This window comes from Arachis ipaensis, chromosome B03 (assembly GCF_000816755.2).
Source record: "Arachis ipaensis cultivar K30076 chromosome B03, Araip1.1, whole genome shotgun sequence".
Taxonomy (NCBI): domain Eukaryota; kingdom Viridiplantae; phylum Streptophyta; class Magnoliopsida; order Fabales; family Fabaceae; genus Arachis; species Arachis ipaensis.
The window spans coordinates 9,428,280-9,449,206 of record NC_029787.2 but is presented as its reverse complement, the minus strand read 5'-3'; the positions used below and the strand labels follow the sequence as shown (position 1 = coordinate 9,449,206).

Sequence of the window (20,927 nt, the reverse complement as noted above, 5' to 3'; positions counted from 1 at the left end):
ATCAAATTAAATAAATTCTTATTTTATATTCTAAAGAAAGAAAATTAATATAAAAATAAAATTAATTCCAATTTCCTTATTGTTCCTACCCTGATCTAACATTATGGCTGAGGTCCAAATCCACCAAAAATGCCCAATTCAAAGATTGGCCTTTGTCACCCACCAACCTCCTTAGAAGAGGTCGGATTCGACACAAACTCCTTCCCAAAGAAGTCGGGTTTGATGGATAGTTGGCAGATAACACTTTTTCAAATAAGTAACTGTCCCTAAAATCTTTCAACCCACTTCTAGGAGTCATAACTCAACTATCCTAAAATAAATGGACGGTTATCCACCTTGAAAGGAGGAACTACACCAACGGTGGTTATTGGATCACCACTATAAATACACTGACACCGCTTAGGTATCTCTAAGTTCCAATACTCTCTAAACCTGCTTACCCTTTTGCTAACTTAGGCATCAGAGTGTCTTTGCAGGTACGACCCCCCATTCTTTCATATACACAAGTCGGACAACGGCTCCCAAACGCAAACCAAGTCGGAGACCACCTCCTTTTTTACGTTTGGACCAATTCTTCAAGCCCAATCCACCAGACTCAGGTTACCCACGTAACATTGGCGCCGTTGCCGGAGACCTGGAGATTAACTCATGATGGTGGACGACTTGAACGAGGATGGAAACACAGCGTCCGATTCTGAGCAAGAGGATCAAGACGCTAATAAAAATGACAGAGCCATAGTCACTCACCAAGGGGCGACCACCCAACACAAGGAAGGTCCCTCCGGAGTGAAAGACCCAAGGGGAACCCCCTCTGAGGGGCACGAATCAGAAAAGAGAGGGAAAAGTATTTATAACACGCTAGGGGCATAAGAGTAAATCAACGCGATCATTAAAGAAACGCGTCGTTAGCAATGTAACTGTCCACACGTGTAAATACGAAAATCCCAACGGACGCGACGTTTGATTAGACATGACGGTTGAGAAATTTAAATCACGTCGGTTTCAAAAATCACGTCGGCTACAGACCCGAGTTCAATACTCGAATCCAACTCATAAGCAAGAGAGATCGGATTCAAGTATGGGCACTGTTCCTACCATGACCCAACACTATGGCCCAAGTCCAAATCCACCAAAAAGGCCCAATCCAAAGATTGGCTTTCGTCACCCACCGATCTCCTTAGAAGAGGTTGGATTCGACACAAACTCCTTCCCAAAGAAGTCGGGCTTGATGGATAGCTGGCAGATAACACTTATTCAAATAAGTAATTGTCCCTAAAATCTCTCAATCCACTTCCAGGAGTCATATCTCAACTACCCTAAGATAAAGGGACGGTTATCCACCTTGAAAGGTGAAACTACACCAATAGTGGTTATTGGATTACCACTATAAATACACTGACACCCCTCAGGTATCTCTAAAATACTCTCTAAACCTGCTTACCCTTTTGCTAACTTAGGCATCGGAGTATCTTTGCAGGTACCACCTCCCATTCTTTCATATACACAAGTCGGACGGCGGCTTTCAGACACAAACCAAGTCGGAGACCACCTCCTTTTTTACGTTTGGGCCAATTCTTCAAGCCCAACCCACCAGACTCAGATTACCCACGTAACACTTATATTCCAGACATTCCCCTCGAGTATATCTTATGTTCAATTGCCAAAATGTAAGGTCTATGCATATATTTGTGCACACGTCTGAAATTTAGACATTTTGTATCATTTTCATCAAAGTAAAAGAGAATGGTTTTCTTCTTTTCTTTTTCAACTCAACCTTAATTCTGATTCCAAAAACCATAGTATATTATAGTTGTACCGCATCCCTCGAGTATTCAATTGCCAAAATGTAAGGTCTATGCATATATTTGTGCACACGTCTGAAATTTAGACATTTTGTATCATTTTCATCAATTTCATCAAAGATTAATCAAAAGAAGATAACCGTGTTGGTGGAGTTTGTCCTTCCGTCATCTCAGTTGATGAGTTAGCTAACGTTCGCTAAGGTAGAACGTTAAGAACGTTAATCGCACACCTCAAACGTTACAATGTTAATGCTGACAAGATAAGTTTGTTAAATTAAGTCAAATCAGTCCCAAAACCCTAATCCCGATCTCAAACATAAATAAGTCTTCTTCTCTAGTTGGATGACCTTATACATTCTCTCAGCTAGCATACCTAACTTCAATGCACAATAATGAAGATACTGATCTTTCATCCCTAATCTTGGCAGAAGCACAAACTGAGATAACAAATAGTAGTGTAAGCTCATTCAATTCCAGTGCAAACTTAGATTTCATCATAGAAATCAAACTGATACACCTATCAAAGTGGCCTATTTTCGAAAACCCAGAAACCAAGGAGTTCCACGACACAAAATCCTTGTTGGGCATTTTAGTGAACAGCATCTGCATCATGGATAGAACCCATATTGAGATAATTTGATATACCAGTTGATCACCGATAAATCCATCTCCAAAATCCAGAGATTTTTTAATTACACAGGCATGGAAATAACTCTGAGAGACTCAACCCCACCACATGGTAGTACTTCCCCACCGCTGCCACCACCGTCAACATGGAGGAGAAGAGTTATTTATACTTGAGATTAGGATTAGGGTTCTAACATTAATTCTAACATCCAGGGAATTAAGGAGTAACAATAACAACATGAATGCAAAGGTTGACTTCACTAACAAACTACTAGTATTGAAGAATAGGTAGGATCTTTGCAGGTAAAAATTGCATAGAAAATTTCTAGAAGGGAAAAATAAATACAGAACAAAGAAAAGAATAAAACTTTTGACAGAATCACCACCACTGAAGAAAATAAAACCGAAGAATAGTAGCTCATGTCACAGTAACCACCACCACCACCATTATTAGAACCTACGCCGCCACCATCGCCACTGCCTCCGTCTCCGTTCACCTGACATGTACCCATCTTGCAAAAGGGTCGCCAGAAACGCTCCAAATCAGGGATTTTGAATGCCGCAAGATCTCGCAGCGCCACCGCCGATGCACCACCTCGGACACGAGCATTTCACGCCGAAAAAGAAAGGTTTTAGAGTGAAACAGAGAGGTGGCTGTTATGAAAGGTGGTGACGGAGAGGAACATTTGAATGTCCATTCTAAACATCAAACGACGTTGTTTCAGCACTTGGAGGGGAAAAAAATGAAACTACTTCGTTTTGGGTGTGCCCTATTATCAGTTGATGTTCCACTTCACTTACCGTTAGCCACGTCATCAACTGAGATGACGGAAGGATGAACTCCACTAACACGGTTATCTTTCGAGGATTGTTTTGATTAATTTTATCTTTCGGAAATCAAAATGGCGATCGAGTAATATTTCAAGGACAATTTTGACTATTAACTCCTCTATAGTTGTACCGCATAACAAGAAGCAGAAAACGAATCGAAAGCCACCGGGACAAGTGGACAACCTGTTTAACCCGCCAATGAAATCGAACAAGACTTAGTTATCGTAAAAATGTATGTTTAACCAAATATGCGTAGCTACAATTTTTTGAGTTAAAAGTCAAAATCGTCCCTAAAAAATTACTCAATCTTCATTTTGGTCTTCGAAAGATAAAATTAATCAAAAGAGTCCCTGAAAGATAACCGTGTTGGTGGAGTTTGTCCTTCCGTCATCTCAGTTGATGAGTTAGCTAACGTTCGCTAAGGTAGAACGTTAACTGATAGCGTCGCACACCTCAAACGTTACAATGTTAATGCTGACAAGATAAGTTTGTTAAATTAAGTCAAATCAGTCCCAAAACCCTAATCCCGATCTCAAACATAAATAAGTCTTCTTCTCTAGTTGGATGACCTTATACATTCTCTCAGCTAGCATACCTAACTTCAATGCACAATAATGAAGATACTGATCTTTCATCCCTAATCTTGGCAGAAGCACAAACTGAGATAACAAATAGTAGTGTAAGCTCATTCAATTCCAGTGCAAACTTAGATTTCATCATAGAAATCAAACTGATACACCTATCAAAGTGGCCTATTTTCGAAAACCCAGAAACCAAGGAGTTCCACGACACAAAATCCTTGTTGGGCATTTTAGTGAACAGCATCTGCATCATGGATAGAACCCATATTGAGATAATTTGATATACCAGTTGATCACCGATAAATCCATCTCCAAAATCCAGAGATTTTTTAATTACACAGGCATGGAAATAACTCTGAGAGACTCAACCCCACCACATGGTAGTACTTCCCCACCGCTGCCACCACCGTCAACATGGAGGAGAAGAGTTATTTATACTTGAGATTAGGATTAGGGTTCTAACATTAATTCTAACATCCAGGGAATTAAGGAGTAACAATAACAAGAATGCAAAGGTTGACTTCACTTACCAAATACTAGTACTGAAGAATAGATAGGATCTTTTCAGATAAAAATTGCATAGAAAAATTCTAGAAGGGAAAAATAAAATACAGAACAAATGAAAGAATAAAACTTTTGACAAAATCATCACCACAGAAGAAAATAAAACCCAAAGAAAAAATACAGTCGTAGTAGCTCATGTCACAGTAACCACCATTGCCACCATTATTAGACCTACGTTGCCACCGTCGCCACCGCCTCCGTTCACTTGACACGTACCCATCTCGCAAAAGGGTCACCGAACACACTCCAAATCAGGGATTTTGAACGCCGCAAGATCTCGCAGCGCTACCGCCGATTCACCACCTCGAACACAAGCATTTCACGCCAAAAAACAAAGATTTTGGAGCGAAACAGAAAGATGGTTGTTATGAGAGGTGGTGATGGAGAGAAACATTTGAATGTCCATTCTGAACATCAAACAGTGTCGTTTCAACACTTGGAGGGGAAAAAAAAAATTAAAACTACGTCATTTTGTGTGCACCCTACTATCAGTTGATGTTCCACTTCACCAACCATTAGCCACATCATTAACTGAGATGACAAAAAGACAAAATCGTTCACCAAAAAAAAAAAAAAAGACAAACTCTACCAACACAATTATTTTTCGAAGATTATTTTGATTAATTTTATCTTTTAGGAACTAGTATGGAGATCGAGTAATCTTTCGGAAACGATTTTGATTATTAACTCTACATTTTTTATTATCGTTGCATAATCAATATTCTACAGTATAACCCTATGCATGAGGAATGCGTCCTAACTAGTACAAATTAAGTGTTGAATTGGTCATAGGAAACAAAAACAAAGATATACAAGTGCTTTTATAATAAATGACCATTAAAAAATCTTTGATATATTGCTCGTTTAGATCAAGTAACTGCTATTCTGTGTGAGAATTTGTAATTTGAGAAGATATAAAAACTGAATTTTACTCCTCATTTGTATCAACCCAAATAATATTTTACTAAAATGTGTTCTATTAATCAAGATCTAATTGTCAATGCCTTCCCTCCAGACAGATCAAGGAATGTATCAAGTTTGATCACACCAAGAAAGTAATGCAATTGACCATTAAGTCAATTTCATTGATGCAAATGATGTTGCAAGATCCATAGCCTCACTTACATGTGATGCATCTGTACCCTGAAAAAGATGGACTCACAAATCAGTCTTGCATGATTCCAAAAAAACATGTAACTACTTGAAAATTTTAATTTCTAAGCACTATTAGTGTGAAAACACTTTTAAATGACTTTAAATTAGGTATTGTCAGAGATGGAAACAGTTAACTTCCACTCCCACTGTTGAAAAAGGAAACCATTTTTATCTGCATGGCAAAACATTAGATGCCAATGTCAAAGTTTTATACTAACCTGGCCTGTTGCAAGACCACCTTTTCCTTTACCGCATCTCCCTTTCAGAGGCCCTAAAGCGTTGGTTAGCCACTCTGTAACATCCAGCTTGCCTTTATCACCTTTCTCCGGCACGCCAGCACAAACTACAGCCTTGTTTGTAGACTTGTCAGTGCTAAATACCATAACAGATATACCCTGTTCATTAGCCATCACCAGTACAAGTTATTAGTGTTTGATTTATCAAGGACACTATGATAATTAATTCGTGAAGCATAAGAACGATAACAAATTAAGATCACAAAATCTGAGCTTCAATAGTGTAATAGGTGCCAAAAAATCAAGGAATAGGTTTCAAATTAATAAATACCTTCTGCTCCATGACTTTTGTAACTGCTTCACGTACTGCGTTTACATCCAGACCAACTTCAACCTGGGACACGCAAAATGTTTTCCCATCTGATGCAGCAAGTTCAGCCTTCTCAGCTGTAATCGTCACAGCTTTACGTTTATTTTCTTCAGCAATTTGCTTTTGTGCTTTTCTCACCCGATCCTACCCAAAAGGGAAAAAGGAAAATGTTACTAGAAAATAGGACTTAGGGCATGAATGAATGCGTAAGATAAAAGAAAAGGATTTCTAAAAATGAATAAGAAAAGAGAATAAAGGCTGCAAATTTATTCCATGCAAGACACCTGAAGTTGGACTATCTTGTTCTTTATGTCAGCTTTCTTGGCTGCAGGAATAGATAAGGTTTCCACATTGCTTTTCAGGTACAAAACTTTCTGTGACAAGGAAATAGAATATCCAATGATTACAATGTCGGAAACGAAGCATAAGATGCATATCTTTATGCTAATGAAGATAAGTTAATAACGCAGATGAAGAGAAAATGGGAGCAAGTATCAATTCTGCAGAAGGGGTATGCACTAAATTGAATTGTTAGGCTCCCAAATTTATTCACATTTCCATACTCGGCTAAGAACAAGTCCAGGCAAGCCGTGGCTGCGGTGAGCCCCTATTAGGACTCGCTCTAATAATAAACTGGTTTGATATTACTGGCCACACAATCAGTTGCTGAGTGCCTGAGTGGTTTTAGATATGCACCTTGCTTGGACCTTTCAGCATTAAACTGATAAAAACAGCAACACAAACCAGCTAGAAACGCAAGCAGAAACATATACACAACACCAACCTCTTCCAGTGAACTTCCCTCTAACTTGGCTGCATTGTCTACGTGCTGCTCAAATTCATCTGCAACTCTTATTGCATCAGAAGCACGATCAGTTGTCACAGCTGTTATTCTGCGTATTCCCTTTGCAATTCCCTCCTCAGATAAAAGAGCAAAAGCTTTGGCCTCTCTTGTGTTTGATATATGGGTGCCTAGCACATATAATAATAATAATAATAATAATAAATGAAATCTCGGGCAGAAAGGTAAGAAAGCTACAAAGGAGATTTATGCCAAGATATTCACCACCACATAATTCTGATGAAATAGATAACCATTTTTTATTTTCAGGGTCGGCAAGGAGATCCTCAACTTTTTCTCCGATTGATACAACTCTTACGGGATCAGGATAAACCTACATCAAAGAAAAATCTTGAAGAACACTGTCCTGCATGGGACAAGAAAAATAGTAAAATTACACCACTTACTTCTCCAAACACAGCTCGTAAGCCATTAATACGCTTGGCTTCAGCAAGAGTTGCCTCCTTTGCATTGACATCTAATTCATCCCTAATTTGCTCATTAACAATTGATTCGATTTTCCTCAAATTGTCGGGATCAACAGGCTTGCCTATTCATTTCAGCATAAATTAATAATAATTTTTTACATTCACCTAATTCTAACAATGAAATGGAACAAAGCATACCATGAGAAAAATCAAATCTCAATTTTTCAGGAAGAACAATGGATCCTTTCTGGTCAACATGATCCCCAAGTACTTCCTGTATTCACCATAAGAAATTTTAGCAACAACGACGTGCAAAGGAATGAATAAGTCCAACTCAACAGTGTTCGAACATACCCTAAGAGCAAAGTTTAACATGTGTGTGCAGGTATGGTTGGGGGCTATAAGGGAACGCCTACCATAATCAACCTGCAAATGAAATGAAGTATAACAAATAAAAAAATAAATAGAGAGAGAGATAGGAAAATGTAAGATGACAAGAAATCAAGAAGGTATTTAAAGTAAAAGAAAAAATGTAGATAAATAATCATAGGATGAATTCATGAAAAAATCCATTCACGTATGAAAGTTTACCTTGCATACTACTTTGTCACCAACAGAGATTCCATTCCCATTAGAACCAATGTGGAGAACAAAACCTCCAAATACTTGTACGTTGTGAACTTTGAATGATGCATGTGGACCCTCCAGTGATCCAGTGTCGAAAATCTATATGTAGAGTTGTTTTTTATATATATAAAAAAAGAAAAAGAAATGAATCACATACACGACACTAACACATTCAAAAGGTAGGATTTTTTTATTTAGAGGAAAAGGTAGAAAAACATAAAGCATCGCAAGGCTTGAGGGTCAGGACACATTACACCAATCAACCCTAGTGCCTACCCTAAGTTTCTAAATATCTCTAGGCAAATATGAAAAACATTTATCCAAAATGTATTCCAAGGTTGGTTACAAAGTTTTACGTGAAAAATTGTTTAAGAAATATCTGCCAGAGGCTCAGAGCCAGTTGTATCAAGTCATTATGGTAAATTTACAGAAAATGTAAATACATGCAAATACGTAACACATATATGGAGCCATACCTGACCACCTTGTTCAGCATAGAAACTTGTAGATTCAAGAACGACACCAATGTCACCATCAGTTTCAACAGATTCAACAAACTCGGAACCAGTGTATATTGCTTTCACCACACTCTCGTGGTCCTAAGACAAGAAATGGTGGATTGAAAACCCCAAATTAGCAAGTTTTTCTGACTACATATTTTTGCATGAGTTATAATGATGCATGTTATTAACATATCCAAACTGNTTTACACCATCTAATGCAGGCATCAATGTCTAGTATTTCCCTCTACTTTTCTCTCTTGAACAACTAACATAATTGAGAAGGTAAAAGTGACAATTTTTATTTACGGGAAAGTGGGTTTTGGCAAATGTGAGAAGCATAAAACTTAAGCCAGTAACCTATTCTGATGTCATTATTTGAAATGCAGAGTGAGGATTTAAGAGTATCCATGTCCCTTAACATGTTTGCAATAATGAAATACTGGCAATTTATGTTGGCATCATTGGTTTCTTGTGACTTTTGTTGGGTATCAGCAATCTATATTACACAATCTATTATATCCATGTGCCTACATGTTTCCAAAGACAATCTTATTATATACAAAGCAGAATTACAAGACTACAATTTATTATTATTTCATTGACTCTTGCTTTCTCAGATTGTAAATATCGCTTATCATCCTTTGTATTAAATTATTCCTCCTCTGATTTTCTTTTTTGTTCTTTTGCCACTATCCTTTTCTTGTCTCTGAGAATTAAAATGTCTTCATGACATAAGGCTAAATACCTTAGAAAAAAGGTCTCACCTTGAACCAAACATATTTGAAGCTATCATCAGTTGGAGCAATGCCCCTTCTGTGCAACATTGAGGTAGCATCAGCATCCATGATAATGGCACCACCTGCTTGCTGCCAATAATGGATGGTCAGGAAGAGGTCAGGAGAAAAAGAATAAATGGGTGTCAAACTATCAACAATAATCTCGGCTTTTGCCTGTGCTGCATTTTTTTTTTTTTGGGAAGAGCAATTCAAGCAAATAGAATACCGTTGCTTGAGCATTCCTTGATCGCTCTCTTGCAGCCTCCAAGGCCTTATTATATCCATCTTCATCAACAGTTAAACCTTTTTCTTCAGCCATCAGCTGAAAGATGGAAATACTTAGAAATAAAAGATACAGAATGCTTGATGACAAGGATTCAATAATGTCGAGCAAATAACCTACCTTAGTGAGATCTATTGGGAACCCATATGTATCCCAGAGGACAAATGCTTCCTGAAAACAAGAGATAACTCCATAACGAATAGCCCAAAAACAACTCCCAACCCGAGTAATAACAATGTGAAAAATTAAATCATATCAAATAAGTTACAGTCATGCAAAACAAAACCGAAATTTAGTAGAAGTATATTAATAATATACAAAATAATCAAACACTCCTTTACCCTGTCAAGAGTATCAGAAACACAATTCAATAACAAATGTGACCAATGTGGTAAATTAATTATTTGCAACCAATAGCTTTTTCATAAAACATCAAGGGTTTAAATTTAATGAATTTCACAACAAATATACAGGATATTTACAGTTCCATAATCCCATGAAGCAGAAAAAGACACTTGCCATAAAAGGACTTCCTCCACAAGTTGTTAACAAAAGTCAACTTTCCTTCCTTTTTTTTCCTGTTTATCAAGCTCATGAGCCATACCATGAAGTTATGGGAACGGGTGATAGAACGGAGGTTGAAACAAGAGACACAGGCAACAGTTAACCAATTTGGTTTTATGCCAGGCAAATCCACCACTGAAGCTACATACCTGTTAAGAAGGATGATGGAGAGGTATTGTAGTAATAAAATGGATCTACATATGATGTTTATTAATTTAGAAAAAACGTACGATAGAGTGTCAAGGGAGGTCTTATGGAAGGTTTTAGAAAGGAAGAGAGTAAAGATTACTTATATTTGTGCAATTAAAGACATATGATGGAGCTACAACTAGTGTGAAGACTAAAGGTGGTATGACAGAAGAATTTTCTATTGGCATAGGATTACACCAATGATCATCCTTAAGTGCATATATTTTCACATTGGTCTTGGAAATACTCACCGAGTATATCCAAGAACCTGTGTCATAGTGCATGCTTTTTGCTAATAATATCGTTCTTATGGGAGAGTCAAGAAAAAACCTAAATAAGAAGTTGAATTTTATGGAGAGACGCTCTAGAAGTGTATGGTCTGCACATAAACCGTAGCAAGACGGAATATATAGAATATAAGTTCGGCCGCCGAAGGAAAAAACCTTAATACAGAGATGAAGATTGGAGAAAACATCGTACAAAAAGTTAAAAGTTTTAAGTATCTAGGATACATCATACAGGATAATGGAGAGATTGAACAAGATGTAAATCATATGATCCAAGCAGGTTGATCAAAATGGCAGAGTACGTCTAGTTTTATATGTAACAAAAAAGTGTCTTTAAAACTTAAAGGTAAATTCTATCGTATTGCTATCAGACTGCTATGCTTTATGGTACAGAGTGTTAAGCGGCCAAAGGAAAACACAAACATAAATTAAGTGTAGCACAAATGAAGATGTTGAAATGGATGAGTGGTCATATGCGATTGGATAGAATAAAGAACGAAGATATAAGAGAGAGTTGGAGTAGCACCTATTGTGGAAAAGATGGTAGAGTTGCGTTTCAGGTGATTTGGACATGTAAGAAGAAAACCAATAGAGCACCCAGTCAGAAAGGTAGATGAAATGGAAGATGGATAAGGGGTGAAAGACAGAGGAAGACCATCCATGAGGTGGTCAAACGAGATCTACATGTAAACGATCTCTCTATAAACATGATACATGATAGAGTTTAATGGTGTCTTTTGATCCATCATCCATGTAACCGACCCCACCTAGTGGGACAAGGCTTTGTTGTTTTCGTAGGGGTATTCCCACACAGCTGCCTTTTGGCTTTCCTCCTTTTGATTTTTTTTTCTTTTTGGTTTAAAACAAACACACACACAAATACTCTTGCTAGCCAAAAATGCGAACATGATAACATTGACCTCATCAATCTCTGAGAAGATAATAAAACCATATGGGCTGTGGCATAAGGGAATGTCAAAAAATAAAAGAAAAATTAAAAAAAAAAGGAGGGGAGGGGGGGAAGAAATTATTGTTCCTAAGAACATCAAATATTATTTGATTTACTTGCAGGAACCCAACTTAAGAAGACATAACTACACAATAAGTAACCAGAAAAAGATTGTGAGGTAACAGGAAAAATAACAGATTGTACTTGCCTCTCCACTCAGCTGTTTGTCCTGAACATGTTGAACAGCATTATTAAATTTCTCAATCCCCTGGAGAAGTAAAACAGTGAGGTTACTTTCATTTTTACACAAGGGATGTGGAGAGAGAGAGAGCGAGAGAGAGAGAGAGAGAGAGATAATGCTATAAAACCTACACACGAACCAATTACCAATTGAGTTCACAAAAAACAAAACTAAACTAAGAGATGATAATCCCATAGACAGATTGATAAGGAATAACCCCCAGAAAATGTCTTTATACATGTTATCAACCTTACCTTAATTAAGGTTCTGCCAAAACTTTCCTCCTCCTCTTCAATTACATCCCTGATGTGTGCCTCCTGTTGTTTTAGCTCAGGGAAAACATCGCCCATCACCTTGACCACAACACTTACAAGCCTATATTAACCAAAAATTCATGGAATCCGGCCAAAAATTAAAAAACTTTTCTCGGATCTGGAAACAAATCTAATATGCTCAAGTATCATATACATACCTGTTAAAAAACCCCTCCTTAGCTTTTAGAACTTCACGGCCATACCGAACTGCACGACGGAGAATACGCCTAAGAACATACTCCCGGCCATCGTTGCCTGCAGAAGGAAGCAAACTTGACACAATTAACGCAGGTACAGAGCTTTTTTTTTTTGGGAGAAAAATAATTATCAGACACATCAGAAGTTTAAATTCGCAGACTTCAAGAGAAAGAGATATATGGTTACGAGATGTTCAGATAGAAACATACTCATGTACCTCTACAAAGCCTTACATACACGAGTACAATCCTGCTGAGAAGCAGGCCTCCTCAAGACAAAGGGGAAAAGGAAAAAGCAGTGTAACTTGAAACTTGTAAAGAAAACAATTTGAAATACAGTTCACGAAATCCTACCAGGACGAGACCCATCAGCAATAGCAAATGATAGAGTTCTGATGTGGTCTGCAACAACCCTGTATGCCATGTCAACTTTATCTGCATCATCTGGCCCAACCTTACCAGAATATGGCCTAGCACCAGTTTCCTACAGACAGGTTATAGGAAAACACAATTACAAATCAGCATAATATCAGGAACTTTACAGTCACAAACATAACATCAGGTATTAACACAGGTACTAGCACCAAACATAAAAACTATCTCTCTTTTTTAAAATAAAAGCTGACATCATTTTTCAATTTGGTGGTTTACACCATACTAATGCAGGCATCAATGTCTAGTATTTCCCTCTACTTTTCTCTCTTGAACAACTAACATAATTGAGAAGATAAAAGTGACAATTTTTATTTACGGGAAAGTGGGTTTTGGCAAATGTGAGAAGCATAAAACTTAAGCCAGTAACCTATTCTGATGTCATTATTTGAAATGCAGAGTGAGGATTTAAGAGTATCCATGTCCCTTAACATGTTTGCAATAATGAAATACTGGCAATTTATGTTGGCATCATTGGTTTCTTGTGACTTTTGTTGGGTATCAGCAATCTATATTACACAATCTATTATATCCATGTGCCTACATGTTTCCAAAGACAATCTTATTATATACAAAGCAGAATTACAAGACTACAATTTATTATTATTTCATTGACTCTTGCTTTCTCAGATTGTAAATATCGCTTATCATCCTTTGTATTAAATTATTCCTCCTCTGATTTTCTTTTTTGTTCTTTTGCCACTATCCTTTTCTTGTCTCTGAGAATTAAAATGTCTTCATGACATAAGGCTAAATACCTTAGAAAAAAGGTCTCACCTTGAACCAAACATATTTGAAGCTATCATCAGTTGGAGCAATGCCCCTTCTGTGCAACATTGAGGTAGCATCAGCATCCATGATAATGGCACCACCTGCTTGCTGCCAATAATGGATGGTCAGGAAGAGGTCAGGAGAAAAAGAATAAATGGGTGTCAAACTATCAACAATAATCTCGGCTTTTGCCTGTGCTGCATTTTTTTTTTTTTGGGAAGAGCAATTCAAGCAAATAGAATACCGTTGCTTGAGCATTCCTTGATCGCTCTCTTGCAGCCTCCAAGGCCTTATTATATCCATCTTCATCAACAGTTAAACCTTTTTCTTCAGCCATCAGCTGAAAGATGGAAATACTTAGAAATAAAAGATACAGAATGCTTGATGACAAGGATTCAATAATGTCGAGCAAATAACCTACCTTAGTGAGATCTATTGGGAACCCATATGTATCCCAGAGGACAAATGCTTCCTGAAAACAAGAGATAACTCCATAACGAATAGCCCAAAAACAACTCCCAACCCGAGTAATAACAATGTGAAAAATTAAATCATATCAAATAAGTTACAGTCATGCAAAACAAAACCGAAATTTAGTAGAAGTATATTAATAATATACAAAATAATCAAACACTCCTTTACCCTGTCAAGAGTATCAGAAACACAATTCAATAACAAATGTGACCAATGTGGTAAATTAATTATTTGCAACCAATAGCTTTTTCATAAAACATCAAGGGTTTAAATTTAATGAATTTCACAACAAATATACAGGATATTTACAGTTCCATAATCCCATGAAGCAGAAAAAGACACTTGCCATAAAAGGACTTCCTCCACAAGTTGTTAACAAAAGTCAACTTTCCTTCCTTTTTTTTCCTGTTTATCAAGCTCATGAGCCATACCATGAAGTTATGGGAACGGGTGATAGAACGGAGGTTGAAACAAGAGACACAGGCAACAGTTAACCAATTTGGTTTTATGCCAGGCAAATCCACCACTGAAGCTACATACCTGTTAAGAAGGATGATGGAGAGGTATTGTAGTAATAAAATGGATCTACATATGATGTTTATTAATTTAGAAAAAACGTACGATAGAGTGTCAAGGGAGGTCTTATGGAAGGTTTTAGAAAGGAAGAGAGTAAAGATTACTTATATTTGTGCAATTAAAGACATATGATGGAGCTACAACTAGTGTGAAGACTAAAGGTGGTATGACAGAAGAATTTTCTATTGGCATAGGATTACACCAATGATCATCCTTAAGTGCATATATTTTCACATTGGTCTTGGAAATACTCACCGAGTATATCCAAGAACCTGTGTCATAGTGCATGCTTTTTGCTAATAATATCGTTCTTATGGGAGAGTCAAGAAAAAACCTAAATAAGAAGTTGAATTTTATGGAGAGACGCTCTAGAAGTGTATGGTCTGCACATAAACCGTAGCAAGACGGAATATATAGAATATAAGTTCGGCCGCCGAAGGAAAAAACCTTAATACAGAGATGAAGATTGGAGAAAACATCGTACAAAAAGTTAAAAGTTTTAAGTATCTAGGATACATCATACAGGATAATGGAGAGATTGAACAAGATGTAAATCATATGATCCAAGCAGGTTGATCAAAATGGCAGAGTACGTCTAGTTTTATATGTAACAAAAAAGTGTCTTTAAAACTTAAAGGTAAATTCTATCGTATTGCTATCAGACTGCTATGCTTTATGGTACAGAGTGTTAAGCGGCCAAAGGAAAACACAAACATAAATTAAGTGTAGCACAAATGAAGATGTTGAAATGGATGAGTGGTCATATGCGATTGGATAGAATAAAGAACGAAGATATAAGAGAGAGTTGGAGTAGCACCTATTGTGGAAAAGATGGTAGAGTTGCGTTTCAGGTGATTTGGACATGTAAGAAGAAAACCAATAGAGCACCCAGTCAGAAAGGTAGATGAAATGGAAGATGGATAAGGGGTGAAAGACAGAGGAAGACCATCCATGAGGTGGTCAAACGAGATCTACATGTAAACGATCTCTCTATAAACATGATACATGATAGAGTTTAATGGTGTCTTTTGATCCATCATCCATGTAACCGACCCCACCTAGTGGGACAAGGCTTTGTTGTTTTCGTAGGGGTATTCCCACACAGCTGCCTTTTGGCTTTCCTCCTTTTGATTTTTTTTTCTTTTTGGTTTAAAACAAACACACACACAAATACTCTTGCTAGCCAAAAATGCGAACATGATAACATTGACCTCATCAATCTCTGAGAAGATAATAAAACCATATGGGCTGTGGCATAAGGGAATGTCAAAAAATAAAAGAAAAATTAAAAAAAAAAGGAGGGGAGGGGGGGAAGAAATTATTGTTCCTAAGAACATCAAATATTATTTGATTTACTTGCAGGAACCCAACTTAAGAAGACATAACTACACAATAAGTAACCAGAAAAAGATTGTGAGGTAACAGGAAAAATAACAGATTGTACTTGCCTCTCCACTCAGCTGTTTGTCCTGAACATGTTGAACAGCATTATTAAATTTCTCAATCCCCTGGAGAAGTAAAACAGTGAGGTTACTTTCATTTTTACACAAGGGATGTGGAGAGAGAGAGAGCGAGAGAGAGAGAGAGAGAGAGATAATGCTATAAAACCTACACACGAACCAATTACCAATTGAGTTCACAAAAAACAAAACTAAACTAAGAGATGATAATCCCATAGACAGATTGATAAGGAATAACCCCCAGAAAATGTCTTTATACATGTTATCAACCTTACCTTAATTAAGGTTCTGCCAAAACTTTCCTCCTCCTCTTCAATTACATCCCTGATGTGTGCCTCCTGTTGTTTTAGCTCAGGGAAAACATCGCCCATCACCTTGACCACAACACTTACAAGCCTATATTAACCAAAAATTCATGGAATCCGGCCAAAAATTAAAAAACTTTTCTCGGATCTGGAAACAAATCTAATATGCTCAAGTATCATATACATACCTGTTAAAAAACCCCTCCTTAGCTTTTAGAACTTCACGGCCATACCGAACTGCACGACGGAGAATACGCCTAAGAACATACTCCCGGCCATCGTTGCCTGCAGAAGGAAGCAAACTTGACACAATTAACGCAGGTACAGAGCTTTTTTTTTTTGGGAGAAAAATAATTATCAGACACATCAGAAGTTTAAATTCGCAGACTTCAAGAGAAAGAGATATATGGTTACGAGATGTTCAGATAGAAACATACTCATGTACCTCTACAAAGCCTTACATACACGAGTACAATCCTGCTGAGAAGCAGGCCTCCTCAAGACAAAGGGGAAAAGGAAAAAGCAGTGTAACTTGAAACTTGTAAAGAAAACAATTTGAAATACAGTTCACGAAATCCTACCAGGACGAGACCCATCAGCAATAGCAAATGATAGAGTTCTGATGTGGTCTGCAACAACCCTGTATGCCATGTCAACTTTATCTGCATCATCTGGCCCAACCTTACCAGAATATGGCCTAGCACCAGTTTCCTACAGACAGGTTATAGGAAAACACAATTACAAATCAGCATAATATCAGGAACTTTACAGTCACAAACATAACATCAGGTATTAACACAGGTACTAGCACCAAACATAAAAACTATCTCTCTTTTTTAAAATAAAAGCTGACATCATTTTTCAACATCTCAAAAAAGTATTCACAAGATGTGAAAAAATGCATTAAAATGCATGTCATCACTCAGGATTTTGTATGTCAACTGGATATTTATGCAGCTAACAAGTAACAATTCAGAAAGAACAAAAATCTTCAAAATTTTCACGTAAAACTTCCAACTCATTTATGTAGAGAATTAGGATATTTTGATGTTAGAATGAGGCACTTAATGTGTTGTCAAAGGGTAAAGAGCATTAGAAGTGGCAACTTGCCCAATACACGACTTAAAATTATCACTGTTCCAAAAATGAAAAGGAAATATACATGGCTCTAATTATCTAATGAATTAAATGACATACCAACTGAATAGCATCAAAGATTGGCAAGAAGACATCAGTGTCATAATTGCTCATTTTGTTTTGTAGTACAGATGTCAAACGTTCAAAACCCAAGCCGGTATCAACATGCTTTGCTGGAAGAGGTTTAAGAGAAGCATCGGCCTCCCTATTATACTGTTGAGGCAAATCAACGAAAAAAAGGTCAAAGAAGTAAACAGAATAAAATCCAATAGTTATTCCCAAAAAATGAATTAGCTGCAAATTTCACGGGGTTTTGGAAAATATTTGATACTCGAGAGTAGAGAGCACTATTGTACCAAAAGTCCCCATACTATGCAGTCATCATAATACCTGAATAAAGACAAGGTTCCATATCTCAATTAATGTAGGATCATCATTATTAACTAATGATGAAGCTTCACGGTTTCCAATTCGATCAAAATGTACTTCGGTGCAAGGTCCACAAGGACCAGTCTCACCCATCTCCCAGAAATTGTCCTATATATATACATATATATCCAAAGATGCAAACCTAGTTAGATATGAAGATTCAAACACAATTTAATGTAACTATTAAATATCTTTGCATGTCGTACGACTCTTGTAAATACAAAACAAGCTCTTGTAAACCCAGCACTGATCAGACTAAACAATCTTCAAACTGGGAACATATTTTCAACTTGTCTTTTTCCAAGAAGAAATATTATTAACAAGGAGAGAAGGTGTGTAAATTCAGTTTATTAATCACTGGAAACTACCAGCAATCACACAGTTATCATAGTATGCCATAAATACAAATGTAATTATTGCAATGTCAATTAAGCATGAAGATTAATTTCTTATTAGACAAGCAGAACAACAAAAAAACTGTACTTGTACCATTCACCTAAGGTGTATAAAAACATAACTATTTTTTAATATAAGCCAAGACTAGACAGTATAAGTGGCTCAGTTACAAAAAAGTTGCTATAGATAGTAACTACAGAATACATAGCACATATACATATACTGTGTGATGTGTCTATAACATTAAAAAAATCAAGAATGTCTTATAAAAACATTTGACCTTGCATTTTAAAGAGCAATAAAGAGAAAGCATACTTTACAGCCAAAAGGAAGCACACGTCCAGGAGGCAAAAACTTTAGCCATATATCTCTAGCCTCATTATCAGGGGCAAGACCAGCGTTTTCGTCACCACCAAAATATGTAGCATAAATGCGATCTGATGGTAATTTATAGACCTGCAACCCAATAAATATGTAAATGTATAAGCTTCCAAGATATAACCACGTATTATAAAAACTGAGAAAATAAATAATAAAAACCACCAAGTTCTCCAAATTGAATAATAGTAATAATCATGGATCATGCTAAGAAATCCGAATTGAATTCAACATTCTAATAAAATCTTATTGGAAATCTACTATGAACATTGCTCAAATTGATTTTCACAATGCTATGGACAACGACCGGTGATTTAACAATAACAAACTCCTATATTATATTTAAGTCACAAAACAACATTCTTCCCAATAAAAAGACCATGTGGTAGTGGTATGTGTGGTGCAATTCATTGAGTGGGAGTAGTGGTGGAGTCAGCAGTCAAAGCAGAGGCAGTGGTTGGTTAATCATCTTTATTGTCAGTGACGGTGGCCATAGTGGCAAACTGCATGTATTTACCACCATATTTATTTGTCTAACACTAAAGATGATCATTTAACTAGCAAGGTAAAACAAACATACTTTTGTTAGAAGTTCCCATGCCCAAGTAATAGCTTCTTCTTTGAAGTAATCTCCAAACGACTTGGGATCCACAGTCCCCAAAAATATTGGCTTGAACTGGTTCATACCTGCCAAACCACAAAGAAACCTTGATAGTCAATGAAACCTAAATTTCACATTTCACATAAAAAATAATAAGCCACCATACTAAATTGAGATACCTATAACAAAGCAAGCAACATGAGCAGAAAATTCGAGATAATTTATAATTTATAATCCATATCTCACTATTTGGATTTACTTTATATGACAAGCAGCCAGCGCTTTGAATCTTTCTTTTTTCCTCAGTGTTCAGATTAGAGAATTTGAAGCCAATCATAATACTTAGATTGCTTATGTCTGAGCATCTAGAGGGACCATTTTAACAATCACAAAATCATCTTAAATTTCCTAAATTAATTAACACATTCAATATGAATCAATCCAAAAAACAGTCAAATCACACTCAAAATAACAAAATCAATGCATATGAACAAACCACAACGTCAAAAAAAATGACAACTGAAACTAACAAAGTGTAGTCGATTATAAGAGAAAGAAAAAGATTACTAACCAGCGTTGGCGAACAATAGGGTAGGGTCATTGAATGGAACAACGGGACTGGACCGCCAGTAGACATGGCGCTTTTCTTCGAAGAACTTAAAGAAAGTGTCCCTCACGCGCTTCGCCGGCCACTCCCGGTTGGACGAGTCAGAACCAGGCATCGCGGCGGCGGAAGCGACGGAAGTAGGAAGAGATCTGGCGGGGGAAGACGCGACGGCGCAGAAGGGTTTGAGAAGAGTGAAGATGGAGCTGGAAATGAGTGGCGGCTTAGTGAAGCAGTTACGGTTACTGGCAGCTCCAAATAATCCTCTTCTCATTCACTCTGATATTTAGTGTTAGCCCCTTAAAAACACTATCCCATCTTAATATGTGTCTTGTATTTTCGTTCTTCTTCTCTTTGCAGATATGGAGATGGGTTCCTTTCATTGGGCTATTATTCCATTTTTGTCAACTCCTTATTGTGTATCGTATCGGGTACGGTCTTGTAATATTTTGGCCTGCTTTGTAAGTTTTGGACAACTCATAAGTGCAACTCATGATTAAGTTTACCTTATCGTTGGGGTTTTGTCAAAAATAAAGTAATTAATTTAAGGTGGAAATTCAGTCGACTTAACGTGAAGTTGAAGTTGATACCTGAGAGCCGTTAGATGAAAATTTAGTCAAATCAATCAAATCATCTAACAGCTCTCAGTATCAACTTTACGTGAAGTCAACTTCACTTGAGTTTTTACCTTAATTTAACCATTTGATAGAATGGTCAACTTACTCATCAGTTTAAATAAATATTAAGAGTTCAAATCTTACTTAAATTCGCGATACATTAATCTTTGACATATAGAATTAGGGAATACTTTCAAGTTTCAACAACCGACAACCAAAAAAAAATTAAATTCATTAATTTCCAAAACATATAAATTACACATAAATTTCCAAAATCTATTCGGTTTCATGTAAAACGATTTTATTTGGCAAACACAAATGTTTATGTACCAATTTCATGCGGTATCACGTCAATATTTTATTCCATAAAGTCGAAACCAAC

At 36.8% G+C, this 20,927-nt stretch overlaps 2 protein-coding genes across 2 annotated transcripts in view; both read right to left on the bottom strand.

The window, feature by feature from the left end:
* LOC110269355 (pentatricopeptide repeat-containing protein At1g09190-like) lies at positions 2,163–4,625 on the bottom strand. The gene is made up of 6 exons (XM_021117143.1): positions 4,581–4,625; positions 4,035–4,085; positions 3,856–3,919; positions 3,391–3,443; positions 2,834–2,926; positions 2,163–2,405 (listed from the first exon to the last, which is right to left on the bottom strand). The coding sequence occupies exons 1-6, from the start codon at positions 4,623–4,625 to the stop codon at positions 2,163–2,165; spliced, it is 549 nt and encodes a 182-aa protein (XP_020972802.1).
* Positions 5,197–20,927, bottom strand: part of LOC107628722 (alanine--tRNA ligase) — a gene marked incomplete in the record, with an annotated part of 17,431 nt that continues 1,700 nt past the window's right edge. Inside the window, 22 exon segments of the mRNA XM_021118060.1 lie at positions 5,197–5,548; positions 5,779–5,955; positions 6,128–6,310; positions 6,451–6,540; positions 6,951–7,138; positions 7,233–7,341; positions 7,415–7,557; positions 7,634–7,709; positions 7,790–7,861; positions 8,027–8,161; positions 8,539–8,649; positions 13,575–13,676; positions 13,813–13,908; positions 13,990–14,040; positions 16,067–16,126; positions 16,354–16,474; positions 16,572–16,668; positions 16,965–17,094; positions 17,581–17,733; positions 17,911–18,057; positions 18,661–18,801; positions 19,304–19,363. Of these exon segments, the coding sequence (XP_020973719.1) occupies positions 5,477–5,548; positions 5,779–5,955; positions 6,128–6,310; positions 6,451–6,540; positions 6,951–7,138; positions 7,233–7,341; positions 7,415–7,557; positions 7,634–7,709; positions 7,790–7,861; positions 8,027–8,161; positions 8,539–8,649; positions 13,575–13,676; positions 13,813–13,908; positions 13,990–14,040; positions 16,067–16,126; positions 16,354–16,474; positions 16,572–16,668; positions 16,965–17,094; positions 17,581–17,733; positions 17,911–18,057; positions 18,661–18,801; positions 19,304–19,363 (2,514 nt within the window).